Raw genomic sequence first — 20,000 nt, forward strand, 5'->3', positions numbered from 1 at the left:
GGAAGAGAGAGAGAGAGCATTTTTATCTATGCCTATACAATTTTGCCAGGAAAGACCCTTTTGTCAATCGTGAGATCTTTAACGTGCACACCCCAATGTAGTGTACATGAAGGGACCTCGGTTTTTCGTCTCATCCGAAAGACTAGCACTTGAACCCACCACCTAGGTTAGGGAAGGTGGGAGAAAATTGCTAACGCCCTGACCCAGGGTCGAACTCGCAACCTCTCGCTTCCGAGCGCAATTGCGTTACCACTCGGCCACCCAGTCCAAGTCCAAATGGAGCAAGTCTTAAAATGGGAGTGAATTTACAGATGTTATGAACAAGAAGTCTGCGAAAACAGGGTCATTAATAGGAAGGAGTCTTAGATTGGGGTGTCTTAAAAGGGGCAGGGTGGAGGCCACTGTAATGACCATGAAATAATCAAAATAATACTATCAGTCATCTTATTCTCTACCAAATTTCTAGAGGTCAAGACAATGATACAGATTATTTACTTGTGTCACTGTTAGTGTCATTCTATGAATAACAGACCGATAGAAAGAGAGCTCTGTGTCTTGTACCTGGGTTCGTGCTCAGTTGCTTGAAAATTGACTTGTCAGAGGTTCTTCTTCAGCCTTACACCAGCCTACAGCGGTAGCTTCTACTTCACCAAACTTTGTTCTGAAACAAAAACAAATAAAACACATCTTCAGGGTCAAGCATATGTATCAAATCATGATCACACAATTAAACCTTCTTCTTTGGTCAGTACTATTGAAGATTTGTTAATTGTTTCTTGTTCACAAAAGCACTAATCAAAAAATTGCTCCAGGGGCTTGCAACGCAGTACAATATATTACCTTACTGGGAGAATGCAAGTTTCCAGTACAAAGGACTTAACATTTCTTACATACTGCTTGACTAAAATCTTTACAAACATTGACTATATTCTATACAAGAAACACTTAACAAGGGTAAAAGGAGACCACAGAATCCGTTAGTCGCCTCTTACGACATGCTGGGGGGCATCGGGTAAATTCTTCCCCCTAACCCGCGGGGGGTTGTACAAGATAATGAAATAGAGTGAATTTTGAAGTGCATTCATAATTAAAGCCCAATCATGTGGTTTAACCTACCTAGTCTTGAAAAGCCTGTCCGAGGAAACAGATCAAGCACCCTTCCGCAGACCTTCCTGACGGAAGAGTCTTGGTTGTAACCGCTCACTTTCTAAAGTAGTCCATAAGCAGTTCCATGTGCCTATGTTATCACTGTAACCAGCTCCTTTGTGTACCTGTGATCTGGATGAGCTGCAACACATAAAACTTTCATATGAACACTATGTCAAGTATACCAGTTAGCATCCATCAAACACTGACTGACTGAGGAGCATCACAAGATCTGTTCTAAGGAGGTAACAACTATTGTCACAAAGTGTTTATGATACAGCTGCAGGCACATGGCACTGAGTGGTCAATTGGTGAGGGGGGGGGGGGGGGGGGCAGAAGTTCTGCTCAGTCTTGTCTGCTGATACTACACTTTGTGGTGGTGTAAGGCAGGGAATCACACCCCAACCACTGGCCCCGCCCACCTGGTGTCGAGTGCCTGTGGATACATCAGTCCCAGTCATGGCTGGCCCCCGGTTGACAACTGCCATGTACGTCATGTACGGGTACATTTACTTTGCAGTACAGATTAGTTTTCAATAGCAATGACATCATGGACGCACACCTGCCCAACGCAGACAAGGACAGCAAAATCAGGGACCAAACGTGATAAAGAGTAACTAATCGTCACAAACATCAAAATGCTTTGCATTTCTTGACCAGATAACAATCATTTCTGGGCAATTGAAGATTATTATTCCACCTACAGGCTATCACCCCCATGGCTGTTACTTGTAACACATTTCATTTCTTAAAATATGTTTTGTAAAGTAATACTGTAGTTAATAGATTTCTCTGAAAGGCACATTCCTTCTCATGAAAACAATTTGGCTCACCGTCTAAGATCTGGTCAGGCTTTAAAATGGGATAAGACATGATCTCTTAACTTGTTCACATACCCACAATGAACGGTCTGGTTGCTCTCTGCGCCAAGTGCGATTGTGTTATGAATAAATGCTGTAAAAGCTACAACTGTACTAGCTCATTTAAAAAAAAAATCACAAAATGTCATTTCACCACAGCAAGCAAACAGTGTGTTTATTTCTGGTATAGAACAGACACACACACACACACATACACCAAAGCAACACAAAAGCCCAAAACATGCCTACCATCTAAATGAGGAATCCAGTTCCAACTGTCTTCTGCCAATATAACACTGCCAGAGACACCATGGTGTAGAAAGTCAGTTTAAAGAGAGACTACCTGAAAGAAAAATGATACAATAATAATAAAACACCCAGTGCAATAGACATACTTGCTCGTTAAAGGCTTACTTTACCATGTAAAAACATTTTGCTTCACAGTCTCAGATCTTGTCAGGCTTTTACTTGGGATAAGATCATCCCTCTACTTGGACGAATAGCAACATAGATCAGCTTGAATGCTCTCTGTGCAGAGTGGTTTTTGTTTGTTTGTTAAAGAATTAGTTTTGTTAACAACACTTGGTACCTTTTTGTGAAAATATTTCATCACACATTTTAACTCACCACAGCAAGCAGTCACTGAATATATAATTTTTTGTATGTGGCCAAGATGAGGGATTCCATGTTAAAGCATAGCCACATTATACTGTAGTGACAAGGCAAGTGGGCCTTTAAATTGTAAACTGATATATTGTGCATTTTGACTTCTTCATAAATTATAACCCTGATGCAGGCAGTCATCAGTACATGTAGTGGTTTAGTCCCTTGAATGAGAAAAGAATGACTTTGCAAGAAAGAAACTTGGAGTCAAAGTCAAAATACCCTTTAAATTAAAAACTATAGATTCCACAGGGTTTGAAGTTAGAAAGCTCTGAAAATAACTCTGCTATTTGAAATTGACTAATAGTATTAACTTATACCGCCATACATGATACACATGTACAGACAAATGAACTAAGGCTTGTGAAGATCCATAATCCTGCTACACAAAGACACAATCATTCAGAGGTTGAAATTGCCAGGGTCATTTTCCATCCCCATGTAGCCTGGATTTAATTACTGGCATGTTTTTCAGTTAAAGAGATGTGTCACTCAGAATGACAGGAGATGGTTCACTCAATGCAGAGCATAATATAACATTGATTTCTTCATGCCATCTGATTTGCAGTTGAATTCACAGGGCGAGAAAAATTCTAGACTGTCCTCAACATTCTATGCTGACTGTAAATTGTAATTATATAATACATCCACCCTAGCTAACTGGTACACTAATCACTTGCTCTGGCTTACTTCTTTTTCCAACATAATAAATCTGTTATTTGTACTTTAGCCTTTTGTGGTAAAATATTCTCATTACCACCAGTTGCACTCACAAGCTATTGCACTAGTGTATTTTGGAAATGATCAAAGGACTTACTTGTGTTCTACAACAGCACCATGTCAGTGTTGCGGGAAGAATGAGGCAGGGCTTGGTAATAACTGAGACCTGCAAGTAAACAGAACATATTTAGAATCCCAGCATGTGTTATAATTTGTGTATATTTATATTATAAGGTCTTACATTGCAATAACAAACACACACACACACATGCACACACTCATTCAATGTGCTCTATGTGCTAAGAATAAGAGTGATTGTTTAATGAATTAACGCTGAAGAAGCTACTAGTTGCTTAAACACATTCATAGCAAAATGTCACTTGATCATATCACCACATCAAGCACACTGTATCTTCATTTCTGGTTGTATACATTGTATGCAAGTGGAGGGATGATCTTATTCCATGTAAAATCCTAGCTCAGCTGATCTCTCTCAACTTGGATTCATACCAAAAATCAGGAGCCTGGGTGTTTCTGTTCAGTGGGCATTTCCCTATTTGTTTTATTTGAATGCATTTCTTAAAAAGAACACTTCCTCTGCATAGCCGTCAGGATGTTGGTTCCACCTTTAGGAATGTGTCTTAGTGGACGGACAATCTTATTCCATGTACATGTTCCATTCCTTCGTGCATTATGTGATTCTACTGTATTTTAGTCATAAACAATGACCTTCATTCTAATAAGAAGAGACTATTACCTTTCACCTCGGACGTGTCAACTCATATTTTGCCGCTGAGTCGGTGGACAGTTGCTGGAAACCGAGTCCGTCGTCACACTTCGGGCTTTGGCAACTAAGTTCACTTTGCGGGTCTTTCCCCTTGTAACACCATACTTGTTCGATCACAGTTTCTTTGTTCATCGGCCGAAGCAGGCCCCTCCTTCGCTCCCGTCTCGGCCACAGTTTCCTCAGTGCAGTCGCTGAGTCGGGCATGAGAGCCCGCCCTTGAACGCACTCTCCCCTGTACCGCATAGTTTTAAACCTCCCCACCTTTTTAATCTCCCTGTTTGCCGGAGCTAACCACTATCGGTAACAGTGACTCAACCGCAGGACTCTGAGACGTTCGCAAGAACCCAGTCCTCTTCGGAAGAAGATGATCAAAGATGCATTGCCGACGCCGGCCATGTTGAATTAGTGAAAACCGAAACGTGGAAGCGAAACTAACATATCTTCGGGAATCAATTAGGAAAACTATATGTGTAGTAGGTAGAAAAATGGCATTTAATGAGACAGATAAAACTCGGATCAAATGAGAAAGAAAGAACTATCCAAACTTGCAAGCACAGCCGCGGTAGTCCTAAGTACGTACTGAAGTTCCCGATCCATGTTTTAGTCTAACCAGCGCTGTCTCTAGTCTATAGATGCGCAACAGGATAAGAGATACCCTGAGGTTATAAGTGATACTCCCACATACGTTGCACAAGCATAGTTTAACGTTACCTTATGTACGGTCCAACCGGTGTGCAATGGGTGCTCTCTCTCTCTCTCTCTCTCTCTCTCTCTCTCTCTCTCTCTCTCTCTCTCTCTCTCTCTCTCTCTCTCTCTCTCTCTCTCTCTCTCTCTGAGAAGTTTGTATGTGTGTGGTGTGAAGGAAAGGACCCAAGTTACGAAGTTTTGAGAGGTATTGTTGATTGGCTGTTATTTTTCCATGACACATGATTTAATTACAAGTTTTGAAATCTACTTTTAAGCCGTTGAAAAGCATGACCGACGCGAAAGATAAACAAGGGGCTTCTCTGCCTGTATATTTGTGTGTGTGTGGGTGTGTGTGGGTGTGTGTGTGTGTGTATGTAGAGCCTGTGTACGTGTGTGTGTGTGTATGTTTTGGCTTTTTTCCTGGGGGGGGGGGGGGGGGGGGGGGGGGGGGTGCTAACGTGCATTCCTGTTACCGTAGTGCCTGTGAATGTGTGTGAGTGTTGGACTATGCTTGCGTACGTGTCAGAGAGAGACAGAGAGATCGCGCGGGCGAGCAAAAAAGATAAAAACAGACAGACAGAGGGAGCAAATAAAATCCGCGCATCAAAGGAATGAGCCCCATGATACTGCTCAGGAAAGTCACACGAAGTCTAGACGTGTCGGGGGTGGCTGCAGGTAATCGAAGCAATTGCAGCTGCACATTCTATAAAAGCCAGAGGAAAAATTCATCAAAGTGTGATGAAGTATGAAAAGGGTCATTTTTTCGCCACCCCCCCCCCCCCCCCCCCCCCCCTCTGTCAATACCTCGATCGCTTAATCGATCGAGTCAGAGTCGGTTTATGAATAATTTTGATTGGCGTGTGGTGCGAATATTTGCCGATATATAGTGTCTTGGGTGGCACGCCTGAAGGCGTGTGTTTTCTCTCGCTGTGTGTGTGTGTCTGTCTGTCTGTGTATGTGTCCGTGTGTATGAATGTGTAGGACTGTCTCTACACCCCCACCCCCAAATCTGTCTCTGTCTCCCTCTCTCTCTCATGTCTGTTTTGTATTCATGTTAGTCAGCAAGGACAGGTTGTAAGACTAGGCAACGCCTAAAATCTCCATCCTTCTGTAATAAAGTTTAATCAATCAATCAATCTCTCTCGCTCGATCACTCACTTTGACTTGTAGCACACATGGTAAACACTTGTGTTCAATTGAACACTTGTGTTTACCATGTTTGCTACTCTTTCTTGTAGATAATGATGTACTAAATTAGTAGTTTATGTCACACTGTGGTCACAAAAAGTGACTTCCGTTTAGAGAGTACTGCGCTGCGGTTTCTATCATGTCTGAGAGGCCTACACAGATCACCCGTAGTTGGGACATCAGTATTTTCCAGGGGTAGTCCACTTCTTGCTTTGCATATTTATTTGATGGATTTCATTGGATATTCCAGTCGCGAATGCGCGAGCCATCTTCTCAATCAAAAGTTGCGGGTTTGTTAAAGACTCCCATTGAGCTCAACCCATAGGTTTAAGGCTTTTTCAGCTGTTGCAGCGTATAAAAATTAGGTGTTCTACCAACTGGGGCTATTCAAATCTTTGTAGTTTGTCAGAAATCAATAATTGAAGATAGTTTCGAAATAAACCCATACCCTTCGCCGTGATATTTTTAGAACAGTCACGTGACAGTGTATAGCGAGGCGATTCTATGTTTAGAACATTTACCGGAAACGGATTTCCCCTACAAACAAAGATGGCTTCTCAAGATGTGAAAGATCGTCTTCGATCTATGCCTCCAAAAGTATGTTTGCCTCCTACACCACCTGCTGTGCCTGTTGCCAGAGTTGCAAGCACGGCTTCGGCCAAGAAAAAAAAGAAAAAGCTGAGGGAGAAATTGAAAGTTTGTTTGACCAGCCAATTCGAACGATGGGGGGCCCTCCGAGGACAGGTGTTTGCCAAGACACCTCATTTGTTGAAACCTCACAACAGATCAAAAGCAGACACGGAACTTTCTAGAATCCTCATGGACGCGTAAGTATCGTTTAAATTCAATTCAAATTCCTCCTTTGTTCTTGTCATTTGCTTGTTTTGTTTTCTCTTTGAGTACCATGTTTTCAAATAATAATTTACAGTGACAGTGTGACGAACATTCGTTTCAAAACCAAAGTGTTGTTTCCAGTCAATCAGTGCTTTCTTGACTACTGTACTTCTTTTTCTGTTTTAGGTACGAACGAACTCAAGAGGCCGCATTGACTGACCCTCAACCAGGATGTTCTACTTGGGATATTGAAAGCAGGTCAGTGTCAATTGATACATTGTGAAAGTCAGCTTCACACAGAGCTCTGATGTACATTTACCAATTTGCTCAGCTGGGTGTAGTGAATGTAGGAACCGAATTTATTTCAAAGTGCATGGATTTTGTTTTTGTTCTTATTCAACAGAGCTGTGCAGAGACCAGACTTTGCTAAACAGCCTCCGCAGAAAACTTCCACCCCAGGGCAGCTCCTGCAGCAAGCAAAAGTCAGCACCACCCCCGACCTCTCCTCTGTCCCTAGTTCGTCCAAGCCGTGGTAAATGTATTTTGTAAACTGATAATTATAGATGAACATTCGTTTCATTTTTTTTTTCAGTCAATTAGCGCTGTATTGACTTCTGACTTATTTTTATGTTTTACTTTTAGCTATCAACAGATTCAAGAGGCCGCATTGACTGACCCTCAACCAGGATGTTCTACTTGGGATATTGAAAGCAGGTCAGTGTCAATTGATACATTGTGAAAGTCAGCTTTACACAGAGCTCTGATACATTTACCAATTTGCTCAGCTGGGTGTAGTGAATGTAGGAACCGAATTTATTTCAAAGTGCATGGATTTTGTTTTTGTTCTTATTCAACAGAGCTGTGCAGAGACCAGACTTTGCTAAACAGCCTCCGCAGAAAACTTCCACCCCAGGGCAGCTCCTGCAGCAAGCGAAAGTCAGCACCACCCCCGACCTCTCCTCTGTCCCTAGTTCGTCCAAGCCGTGGTAAATATATATATGTACTTTGTAAATTGATACTCATACTCATAGACCGTTTATTGACAGTAAATGGGGTTCACAAAAACTTAAAAAAGAAATGTTGGGAAGATTGGTTTCAGATTTTGTTCAGTTTGTCAGTTTGCTAGTTTCATGCATTTAAACACATTTTAATCAGGTGATGGTCAGAGTTGATTGTTTGACATTTTTCAGTACACCTTTATCAGGTGTGGAGCCATTCGAGGAGGAGCCAGAACTTGAGATTGAAAAGTGAGTGCATTTACTGAACATGGTGCAGTGTTGATTTTGGTTGGCTGGTTACACCGGTTGTATATTGTCTCCCTTGCACAAATAACTGTCTTGTTTAAATCAAAAACCGCTATCTATTTACAAAGTTCTAAATGCTAAACTTTAAATCGTCTCCACAAGTGCCAGTGGGTTCACATTATCGATTGATTCAAGGTGTGTTAAATAGTCAAATCATATTTATAAATAACTTTTTTTTTCAATTATAGGACTGATCAGCCTGCCAAAGAAGGGAAAGGGATGAGGTCAAAACGGTAAGCTTGTCATTGTTTGTTATCTGCATTTGAGTTGAGTTGGCAAACTGTCGGCCAGAGATCAACACCAGCCGGTTACCTCAGTTTACAATGACGGCAGTCATTAGTGTCTACTATTGTTGATTGTTGAGTTGGTTGCTGGTTTAGTTATACCAATTATTACTTCTTGTTTTTTCAAGATAATGAAATGTAATGTCAACAGAAACTGGATACTGTTGAGGGGTGTTTTGATTTACCCAGTACATCTAGTTCTTGTTTGCATGTTTTAATACATTATAATTACCATTTTTATGTTTACAGGCAGAACATTGACCGCTCCTTTGTCAACCCTCTCAAGTAAGTGTAGTATTATTAAAAAAGCTAATTTGTAAAGAACCATGTGAAAATAATAATGATGAAAAACAAGACACACACACAAACAATGAGAATATTCTGATAATAAAGGTCATTTGATGATTTTTTATGTTTTCGGAGATACATGTAGTAGTATTATAGATTGGCACTGCAGGCACATTTTTTCTTGTTTGTCAGTTGACAACTTACATTATTATTTTGAGTGATGCTAACTTTGTTTTCAATGTCTCTCTTGTGCAGCATCACTGTTGAATTCAGTGATTTAACCTGTGATGGTGATTTAGATGGTGATGACAGCGACTTTGATGTCGATGATATCGAGCTGGAATCTCAAGACGCCAGTTTTTTTCTCACCATGGATGTGTATGTTTTGCATTTCTTATTAATGTGTTGCTTTTGTAAGAATAAAACAAATTCTAATCTATTTCATTTGTATGTAATGTATACATGAATTTATACATTTATGTTGTAAAATGATTAAAATGGTTTCATTCTTCTAGGGAAGTCTAATCTACATCAGACTGTATTGCACACTGAATGTTATTATTATTTTTTATTTATTCCTATGTGTCAGGGATGAAAAGTATGCCAAGGAGGCAGACGAGGTGGCCTTTGAGGAGGTGGCGTACGGCCAGCAGGAGGACGAAGAGACAGGTGATGCTGACACTGCGGAGGAGGTGGAGTTAGGACCAGGCATCACCAGGATAGCCACAGCAGACCAGTGCCAGGACATTTGCAACAGCACACTGTGCCTAGCATTTGTCCACCAACTAAAGGCACTGGCTGCTGTGAGCATCAGGAAATGCTCCACTGCTGGGTGTGAGCATGTTCCTGCCGTGAAGGAGGGCTTCACAGGCTCAGCACTGTACCTCAGATGGGTGAGAACATTTTATTTTTTACTCACATGCGAAGCAAAAGTCAGTCTATGTACTCACCTGGTTCATCTGTCCGTCTGGCCGTTCATTCGTTAAAAACTAAAATGTTGAATTTATCTTGGACACTACTAAGTCTAACAGCACTAAATGTGGCATGATGGTTCAGATTTCAGAATGCACTTAGGCTTCATCAACTCATTATGTTTGTACATGTATATGTTCCTAGTAATCCTACTGACAGTGACACATTGAATTTTTATAAAGTCATTTGCATTTTTGTTTTTTTCAAATCTGATCTGTGAATTTCAGGAATGTGTGAAAGGCCATGTGAGCCACACATGGTGTGCCCAGCCCACCCTGCCCAACAAAATTCACTGTGGTGATTTTCTAGTCAGCACATGTATCCTCCTAAGTGGAAATAATTATGCCAAGCTGGCGTTGTGGGCGAAGGTGCTGAACCTGCCCTTTCCTGGTGCTACCTTCCACCAGGCTGTCCAGAAACATTATGTGGTGCAGGTAATTAAAAAACAGTTAAAAAATAATTTATAATGTGTGTGTATAAAATGGAAAGAAAATGGAATTTGGATATTGATAGTTGTGTTGTTTATGTTTGCCTGCCAGTTTGTGTTAATATCTATGCATGTTTGTTTTTACCTGTTTAAATATTGTAAAGCGCTATGAGTAGATTGTCTAGAAACGCGCTATATAAATGTCCATTATTATTATTATTATTATTATTGATCTCTATCTTTATCTCTAGCAAACTCAAAGCGCGGCAAAGGTTGCACTATACAGGCGCCCTACTCACGGCCCAACGGGGATTTGAACCCGGGTTGCTGTATCCCTGGGGAATCGTGTTCACCACAGAACCAACCGGCCACCCTAGTTACAAATGATGTTTAGAAACTAAAAGCAACCCATTCTCGTTATGTATTCAGATGTTTTGTAACAAGTATGGCATTTTTTGTTGTTGTCTAGAACAGTTGACATAGTCTAGTCTGTGAGGCAAAATTCTTGCTTTGTGTGTCCCTCAGTGACTGTCCCAACTCACAAGAATATAGATATATAACTTTGTTTTCCATTTATCATAAAGGCTGTGAAGGACACATGGAAGGACCACCAACGAGCCATCTTCGACTCATTGGCAGAGCAAAATTTGGTTGTTCTGGGTGAGTGTTTGTTGTTCTTTTGTGATTTATGTTTGACCCCTTTGTCACTGTTGTGCCATTTCAGAAATATAATGTATCCAATGCTGTAGACTTAACCCAACCCCACCCCCCACCCCCCCAACCCCACAATAATATTGAAATGAATGTCTAAAATCAACTTTATATTTTCTATTTTATTTCTCAAAAGCAAAACATGATGTGATGCAGGACATAATATTCAATTTTGGACATTGTATCAAGGCGTGCTTGCTTTTGAGAAATAGACTGAAAGAAAAAGTTACATTTTCATGTAACCCACTGAAATTGACTTCCTGTTGTCAAGTGACGGCAGAGCACTTTTTATTGAACATTTATTTTGTTATGTCATTCCATTTTTGTGTGTGTGTGTGTGCAGGAGATGGACGCAATGATTCACCAGGTCAGTACGATTATTGCAGACCTGCATTATTCAATGACCCAATATATACCATGTCCCCAATTTTACATAGTCATTGGAATATTAGAATGTGCTATTTACCATCATGTAGAATGATATAGTCTAGGCGCTTGAGTAATTGGCTTGCCTGTGTTCTCGTAACCATGTTAACAAACAACTGAGCTTAGAAAAGCCTTGCAATTTTGATGTCCGGTCAGAGAATATTGTTTGCAGGTTTCATCATAAATGGTTACTTTTTAATGGTGCATTGAATTTTCAAATAGGTCATTGCGCACAGTACTGCAGCTACACTCTTATGGAGGCTGAGACCACAAAGATTCTCTCTGTCCAGTGTGTGGACAAACGGGAAACACAGCGAAAATCCACGAACATGGAAAGGGTTGGATTTAAGAGGGCACTGGATGAGGTAGTGCTTGAAGGTGAACGGGTGGACACCACTGTTGATGAGGTCGTCACTGATGCCCATGTGGGAATAGCTGCAGATATGAGTATGTTCTGTTTCCTCTTTTCCCCCCTTTGTGTGTGTGTGTGTGATTAACAGTCAATTATATGTTAGCGGTAATTTATTATGCAACATTTATTATCTATACATACATCAGTCCCATCTGGATGGACAGTGCAGTGAGTTAGAATGCTTAATTTCAAGATAATATACCTCTTGCCCACTTTGGGGATACAGTTTAGAGTGTGTCACCATTATTGTCTCTTTAGCAGCTGTTGTTCATTGTATTATGTGTGCATTGCTAAGCCCTTTTCATTTAATTTGGGCTGGTCATTTTAGCAAACATTTTAAAAATGTATGCACCAAATATTTGATATTGCAAATGAATATATTTTGTTCTTTGTTTTGTCAAAAAGAGGCGATCGGAAAAAAACATTCCCTTGATGTGTGGCATGTTGCCAAAAATATTGGCAAGAAGCTAGCCAAGGTACGTATGTTGTAATTGTGTTATAGTTTGATACAATTTTGAAATATTGTGAATGCTTTATTGGTTTTCTCATGTTTTCTTTGGTTTGTTTGTGTGTGTATCTTTACATTTTACATTTGCATTTTCTTCTTAGATTGCTGCAGGCAGTAAAGGTCGCAAGCTGCAAAAGTGGATCCCTTCGATAGTGAACCACTTTTGGTTCTGCTGCCAGAAGGCTGACACCAAGACAAAGTTCATGGTAACCTGTTTGGTCATTGTCTTGTTTGGTTATTTGTACGGTTTCATTTACAAATAATAATAGCACGTCAATCACAATTATGCACTAATTTCAATAGTTTGAAAAAAATCAGGCATGTATAGTTTTCTGAATGTGTCTGTTCCATTCCAGGGTATGTGGCGAGGAGTTTTGCAACATGTTTGCAACATACATTCTTGGGATGCTGGTGCCTGGTGCTGCGACCATGAAGACCTGGGCGGGGAAAGGGAGGATGGGAGGGCCTGGCTTGATCCTCAGGAAGACCGTGCCCTAGTGAAACAGCTCGCCTCTGTGGTCTTAGACCAGACTCTGATCCAGAAAGCAGAGTTGGTCATCACAAACAGGTTAGAAGATTATTATTACTCACTATTGAGGGAGAAATCAGGGAACTGTTTACAGTGTGCATGAAAGGAGATTATGTGGGTGCAACAAGTATGAACTTGTTTGTGTGGTTTTGTAATTACTAATACTCGATGTAAAAATCAGGAGTTGTAGTGCTCATACTGATGTGTGCTGGCCAACATTATACAGTGGAACTCTGTTATAGTGAATATAAGAATTTCGCTGTAACAGGGTTGATTTATATCATACAGTGAGGTAAATAAACAAGAAAACCTATCGCTACAGTATCAGCAGAACATCACTGTAAAATATTTAATGATAAGCGTGTTCACTTCTACCATTATATATAATACTTTCTTTTTACATACAGGAGCACATGCCCCCTGGAGGTGTTTCACCAACATTTGTTGATGTATGCGGGCAAAAGGTTTGCGTACACACCTCCGGTTTATGAAGCCAGGATTCTGTTGGCAGCCATGGACCACAACACTCATGCTGGTCGACCCTTGGCGACTTCAAAGGATGGCAGAAAGAAGTAAGTACATGTATTGAAACACACTCAATGCAATGTTTTTGTTGTTTGTTTTTTTCACAGGCCAAACATGTAAATTCAGGCTTCAAGTTCTAGATGTATGATCATGTCCTTGGCATGTTTAGTTATATTATGACATTCAAGGCCATTACAAGGGTTAGTGTCAAGCATTTTAGTCATAATTGTTCTTGTTCTATGTTGATAGGTATCACAGATGCTTCAATAAGAAAACCGGCCGCTGGTCGGTATTCCCTGTGAAGGTCCCAAAGACCTACCACCACATTCCAGCCCTGAAGCTGCGAATCATGGAGATGAGACTACAAGACCCGTTGCCACTGCACAGGAAAAAACCTCTGGCACAAGAGGACCCAAGGAGACTGTCAACACACCTGGCAGCAACCTCCCCACCTCCAACTAGTGAACTTGTTGCACAGAAAAAATCTCGTTTTACCTGAATGACGGTAGCAGTTGAGCTGGTAGTAGCCCAAAAGGAGGCAGAACATAAGGAAAGAGTGTCAAGTGGGATAATTATTACCTCCCTTTTTGTCTGCGGTTCTGTTACAGTTGTTTTTGACATGTGGAGAGGTACAACAATATGACACCAGTGGACTTTTGAAAGGCCCTTTTCAAGACAGCAATGTTTGTATGTGTGGGTAACCAGTAAAAATGCATAGACCCGCATAGTTCTATGGCATGGCTGTGTTTAGTTTTTTAATTTAATCTGCTGCCTTATCATGGACCCTAAATTGCGCTATTTCACCAATATAGATGGGAGGCTCTTGTATACATTGGCGAATAATGATTTTAATAATAACTTTGAAAAATAGTAATAACTTTGTGATTATACATTGGCAGACTAAATTTGCAAGAAAAGCATTTATCAATAGTTTCCAAAGCTGTATCATTTTAGTTGAGACTGTGTTGTATGATTTTCACTTCAAATTGATATCAATTGCCTTAGACTACATTTTGCTTCACAGGCTAGATTCAGGCGGCATAGAATGGCTGCAGGCACAAGAAACTCACATTGCAACACATATTATAATTGAGCATGTTGGAATGTTCGGCTGAAAATGTACCTCCCATTATAATTAAAGGAATGTCAGCGACAACCCACCTCTCAATGCAGGGACTGAGGGAGTGGTTGTGACATGGTGATCATGTTTTTTTTTTCTTTTCTTGTTTAGTTGAAAATATTGCTTGTGTACAATAATTGTTTATTCATGATACTAATGTGTGTGCGAGAGAGACTGAGGGTTTGTACAACATGTGTTAGTATATTCTTATTATGTGTGGCTGCAAGCGTGACTTAGCATATCTGTTTAGTTGGCTTTTGTACATGTTTACCTGGAAACAATATGAGAATAATGGTGGTAACGATACTTGATATTTGTCTGTCTGTTCATTTGTTTTTATGAGTGCGTTGTGGTGTGGTAATTGTGCAACAGTATGTCTGCTGAAAGAAAAGAAAAAAACAAAAAACAAAGACAGAAACTGTTTGTTGTCTGCAGATAAAGGGATGTACACCACTTTGAAAATGACTAAAGACTATTGTGTGTTTGTTGTGTGATATAAATTTAAAAACAATAACATCATGTTTCTTTTTCTGAACCCATTACAAAAAGTGGAAGTGATTCAGATTCTGTATTCAGAATTACACAATTTCAAAATCTGACAGCATAATTTACATGATATGACATTGTGTCACTGCTGGCACATGAACTTGTTTTGTTGTTGGTCAAATATACATTTATTAAAATTAACTTGTGGAGTCATACTAGTACATACAAAGTAAATGAACACAAACTTGTACAAAACAAACAGCTCAGCTGAAGAAACCATTTTAACATAATTTTCTAGTCAACCAAAATAACATTCTCATTTTCAAGACAAAATGTTTCTGTAATATTTTTCTTGCACTCAAAAAGTAATGTGTGCAAAAACCCATGGAAACAATCAAACAGCTGTTACAACCATACAGAGAGGCAATTAAAAATTTGAAAACTAAAAGTCAAACATGTCCAAGTCCTCAGGACATTTTGGTGCTTGAGGAAGAGACAGACGAAAAATATCCCTCCATGTTGTGTGTCGGTATTCAAGAGCAATTACCCCATCTACTGCAAGCGCGCTGGAATGTATCCTGTATAAACATTGTTGGGACTGGGGTAAGTATCCCGAATGGCCCACACACAACATGAAGGGATAGCCCTCCTGTTACCAGCCCCCAAACGACCATGCTGCCAGAAAACAAACTGGCGATAGGCAGCATGGCGATTGGAGGCGGCTTCGCCTCCCTCTTCCGCAAACACCAAAATGTCCACCCGCTGCCTCCTGCTCAGGTGTAGCACGAACGGATGTAAAATGATGTTCATCTCCTGCAAAAGAAAAAAGAAATAATAATTGTAATCATCAAAGTAACAACACATCACATTGACCCGGGTTCGAATCCCTGTTGGGCCTTGAGTGGGGCGCCTGGTAAAGTGCGACCTTTGCCGCGCTTTTAGTTTCCTACACAGCAAAGATAAAGCGCGTTGTAAATATCCAAATTTCATTTTTTTTCAAATACAAAAATAAGAAATACAAAAATAAATAAATAATAATAATTGGACTCCAAGGACTACATACCAATGTGAACTTCAAGGGAAGAGGAAAGTCGTTCACTAAAAGAAATTTGCTATTACAGTTTAGATTTTTGTCTAACAGAGAGAACCCAAGGGGGAAAAAAACCCTCTTCATTATAAGTGGAAAATCACAATAATAGAGTCCACTATAGTATGAGTACTAGCAGGTTCCACTGTATATCATTACATACAACTATATTACCCTGCACAAGTACACAATCTGACCATGACTGTGTTTATCTTTTTTTTCATGTAAATATTTTTTTAATAAATACTTTTTTATATAAAAAATGGGCATACGTACAGGCATTCTTGATATGCACTGAGTGCGGCGCTGGCAGCAGATCCGTTCTGCAGGTGTGGGCATGTGCCGACAATGTCGGCACACACACCAGTCCGGCCAGGCTGCATGGTCTGGTGATGGTGCAGGTGTTGGCACAGACGACTGATCGGCTGTTTTCAACAGAAAGCATTTTTATTTCTTAATTTATGATACATATTTTATGATTACCAATGTCAAAGTAAAAAAAATCAATAATGCACCATGGATGTAAATATATTTTTTTTGTTTTGTTTTTTGTATACAACAACAACAAAACCATTGAAAAAATACTTTCAGCAGAATGCAGAAACAAAATACTACATAGAGAGCTCACACAAAATACCACAATAATGACAAGAGCAAACTTATATCAGAACACCATAAAGCAGAAGTTACTTACCAAGCATGTCAAAAACAAGACCTGGTTGTGCAACAGCCAGGTCGAGGGCCAGTTGTCGCAGTTGTGCAATATCCAGCTGTTGGATCTGAGTCTGTAATAATGTAAAGACAACAAACATGTTTTAAAATGAAACATGTGTGCTGTTATCATTATCTGTGTATACATGCGAAAGACTTTGCTATTCATATCTCCTCATAATAATGTCAAATTAATTAAAAACACACCTGCAAGTTATTCCTGTGCTGCTGCGCAGTGGGGATGCCGGCCACATCCCACCTCCCTCGACCACCTCTCCCCCTGCCACTTGAAGAGCCCCGCTGCTGTGCTGTCGCCCCTCGTCCTCCTCTCCTCCTTCCTCTCCCCCTGTCTCCTCCTCTTTCGTTACTTGTGGAACATGTCTGAAAACAGCATTAATAAAACATTTGTGTCTTCAACATGAAGAACTAATTTACATCTAATGGTAACTTCTCCAATTCTCTCATCTATGTGTGCCAAACTAGCACATTTTCTCCTCAAACTATAGCGAAACCTGTGGTATCCAACAACGAAGGGGCCCAGACAAAAAGAGTTGGATACCACAGGTAGTTGGATACCACAGGTCAGATTCAGACTAAGTAATACGTATTTGGGTAATTCCCCAGTTGTATATCACAGGGTATTTGGATAAGACCAGTATGGATACCACAGATTTCACTGTAATGTACACATGAAAACACACCTGATCTTGTTCTTGAGGCTGACCACCTCCTCTTCCCCCTCCCCTTCCTCTCCTCCTCCCTCTCCCTCTGTGGGGTGCAGGCGAGTCTGTTTCATGATCACTCCGGCTTGTCTGAAATCAACAATAATAAAATAGTTGTATCTTCAGCATGTAGAACTAATTTTCATATAATTAATTGTAAGCTCTTCAGTCTCATCTATTAGAGCCAAAATAGCAAATGTTCTCAAACTAATGGACATGAAAACACACCTGATCTTGTTCTTGAGGCTGACCACCTCCTCTTCCCCCTCCCCTTCCTCTCCTCCTTCCTCTCCCTCTGTGGGGTGCAGGCGAGTCTGTTTCATGATCACTCCGGCTTGTCTGAAATCAACAATAATAAAATAGTTGTATCTTCAGCATGTAGAACTAATTTTCATATAATTAATTGTAAGCTCTTCAGTCTCATCTATTAGAGCCAAAATAGCAAATGTTCTCAAAGTAATGGACATGAAAACACACCTGATCTTGTTCTTGAGGCTGACCACCTCCTCTTCCCCCTCCCCTTCCTCTCCTCCTTCCTCTCCCTCTGTGGGGTGCAGGTGAGTCTGTTTCATGATCACTCCGGCTTGTCTGAAATCAACAATAATAAATTAGTTGTATCTTCAGCATGTAGAAATACATCTGGTAAGCTCTCCACTCTTTTTGTCATCTGTGAGTGCCAAACCAGTTTTTACTAGCAAATTTTCTCATCAAACTAATGTATATGAGAACACACCTGGGGGTATGGGTGGGGTTATGAGAGAAATACTTAGGTTAGGACTGCTAGACAGTCAAAGTCTTCTTCTGTCACATTCTTTGCACATGATTCTAGAGGGAGCAAAGAGGGAAGGAGGGCATCATCCATCAAACAAGTGATGACCAAGGAATAATAGAAAATTAAAAACCAACCGAGTACTTTATGCTGTTTACATGTTCTGAGCAAAAGTCCACAAGTACATTGAATGATTGATGTAGTGCTACAGGGATTACGACAGATCTAGAAGCAACCCATCGAAAGCAAAAAGAAGCTAAGAGGCATACAGCCTATGCTCCAAAGTTCATGAAGGCTGTTACCCTTTATAATTATCAAGATCTACGAGTATGCTTACTCTTACCGTCAAACTCAGAAAATGCGAGTGGGGCGGTTTTTGCGGTAGTGACATGAATGACTCTCACTCTGTCACTCTCATGTCGACAGATTGCTTCCAGTTCTTCTTCTTCTTGATAATGTAGAACACTTTTGGATCCCAAATCTAAATAGACTTAAGTTAGGGGCGAAAAGTTATTGCACGGCCTTTGAAACTTACCGATGGCGACGACATAGTGATGTTGTACTTGTCAATTGATAGCGGCAGTAGTGGCGGAAGTAGGGAGTTCCCTTGACTTCCGGTGACGATTACGCCAAAGGCCTTGTTGAATAATGTTTAGGCCTACGAATTCTTTTTCTCGAAAATATCGTACCAACAATTTTTTTCTGTGTTCGAATACTGTAGCCAATCCTCCTTCTATCAACTTTAAAGGACGTTTATGAGATTATTTGTACAAGTGACCAAAATGAATTAATTATTGAGCTACAGCCACATGTGTTACTTTAAGAACACAGATGAAAGTTCAGTATGAAGGAATCGGTAGATATGTCTCAGACACAGCCGCGTGGCGACACATATGGGCTGCATGTATCTTTCGAATACACACGCTAGCCTACAACTTGCACACACACACAGGTCTCAAGACAGACGGACGGACGGGAGACAGACAGACAGACAGACGGACACAAAACAAGATATTCACATGTACATCGACAAAATCGTCTTTATAGTAAACAGACAAACAATTAATTGTGAAACAAATGGAATACATGACAGAAACGTATCTGAAAATGTTTTGGGTACGATCTCTAGCAAAGAGATCAGAATGACAACATGAATTCATTCAGTTTTACTCCGAACATCGTCTATTCAAACGCAAGTTACCTATACACATTTCAATTCATCAAATAATGAACAGTACAATTAAACGTGTTTGGGTCTGTAATAGCAAGTTTAATTTTAGGCAGAATTTTGATCCACAAAGTAATCAATCATTATTTTGTTAAATCTTCCAAGCTGAAATATTGTAATGCCTTATTAGTTTCTGTTCCCATTGAAGGTCTGTCCGAGGCGGAGAAAGCCGAGTACCGACGACTGCGACGAGGCAGCTTCACGCCCAGTATGACGTTGGCCGAGTTTGACGTCAGAATCACAGACTATCGTCACGACATGCAGACCTACCGCAGAGCGAGCACCCCGCACGTGCACAACGAGGACGTCTATCTGGTGGAGGCAGGCATCGTGGACCTAGAGGAACACGAATTCTGCGCCCCTCTGACCAAGCACAAACACACAATGAAGGAAGCCCTCAAGAGAGCCGTATCACAGGAAACGGAAATGACGTCACGCGCATATCGGCCTCGTTCGCGTTTTAACTCCGTGGGTTCGCTGAGACCCAAATCTGGAACGACCTTGGAGACTTCGGCACCATCTAAACCTCCGTCGGAGACTTCCTCGCGACAAGAGTCAGCGACCATGATGGGGAACCTCAGAAAAGCCCAAACGGAGGAAACGAAA

The 20,000-nt window shown here is 40.6% G+C and overlaps 3 protein-coding genes and 1 long non-coding RNA gene across 4 annotated transcripts in view; 2 read left to right on the top strand and 2 right to left on the bottom strand.

The window, feature by feature from the left end:
* Window positions 1-531: 531 nt before the first annotated feature.
* Window positions 532-4,989, bottom strand: LOC138966335 (uncharacterized). Its single transcript, XR_011455672.1, has 5 exons — window positions 4,147-4,989; window positions 3,487-3,555; window positions 2,256-2,349; window positions 1,117-1,287; window positions 532-661 (listed from the first exon to the last, which is right to left on the bottom strand). It is a non-coding gene; the product is annotated as an uncharacterized lncRNA (long non-coding RNA).
* A 1,374-nt stretch (window positions 4,990-6,363) lies between these two features.
* Window positions 6,364-14,702, top strand: LOC138966336 (uncharacterized). Its single transcript, XM_070338533.1, has 19 exons — window positions 6,364-6,878; window positions 7,072-7,143; window positions 7,289-7,417; window positions 7,528-7,599; window positions 7,743-7,871; window positions 8,076-8,132; window positions 8,378-8,422; window positions 8,723-8,758; window positions 9,017-9,139; window positions 9,351-9,654; window positions 9,961-10,167; window positions 10,745-10,820; window positions 11,215-11,238; window positions 11,520-11,744; window positions 12,115-12,185; window positions 12,319-12,423; window positions 12,574-12,785; window positions 13,154-13,318; window positions 13,521-14,702. The coding sequence occupies exons 1-19, from the start codon at window positions 6,556-6,558 to the stop codon at window positions 13,768-13,770; spliced, it is 2,625 nt and encodes an 874-aa protein (XP_070194634.1). The 5' UTR covers window positions 6,364-6,555; the 3' UTR covers window positions 13,771-14,702.
* Window positions 14,703-14,912: 210 nt separating this feature from the next.
* On the bottom strand, window positions 14,913-17,486 carry LOC138966337 (uncharacterized). The gene is made up of 5 exons (XM_070338534.1): window positions 17,377-17,486; window positions 16,883-17,056; window positions 16,659-16,749; window positions 16,241-16,389; window positions 14,913-15,690 (listed from the first exon to the last, which is right to left on the bottom strand). The coding sequence occupies exons 1-5, from the start codon at window positions 17,469-17,471 to the stop codon at window positions 15,684-15,686; spliced, it is 516 nt and encodes a 171-aa protein (XP_070194635.1). The 5' UTR covers window positions 17,472-17,486; the 3' UTR covers window positions 14,913-15,683.
* A 1,511-nt stretch (window positions 17,487-18,997) lies between these two features.
* Window positions 18,998-20,000, top strand: part of LOC138966016 (polycystin-1-like protein 3) — a 2,119-nt gene continuing 1,116 nt past the window's right edge. The window contains exons 1-2 of the mRNA XM_070338106.1: window positions 18,998-19,022; window positions 19,543-20,000. The exon at window positions 19,543-20,000 is cut by the window's right edge and continues 571 nt beyond it. Coding sequence (XP_070194207.1) covers window positions 18,998-19,022; window positions 19,543-20,000 — 483 coding nt within the window. The remainder of the gene's footprint in view (window positions 19,023-19,542) is intronic.

Source organism: Littorina saxatilis, linkage group LG5, assembly GCF_037325665.1.
Source record: "Littorina saxatilis isolate snail1 linkage group LG5, US_GU_Lsax_2.0, whole genome shotgun sequence".
Classification (NCBI taxonomy): domain Eukaryota; kingdom Metazoa; phylum Mollusca; class Gastropoda; order Littorinimorpha; family Littorinidae; genus Littorina; species Littorina saxatilis.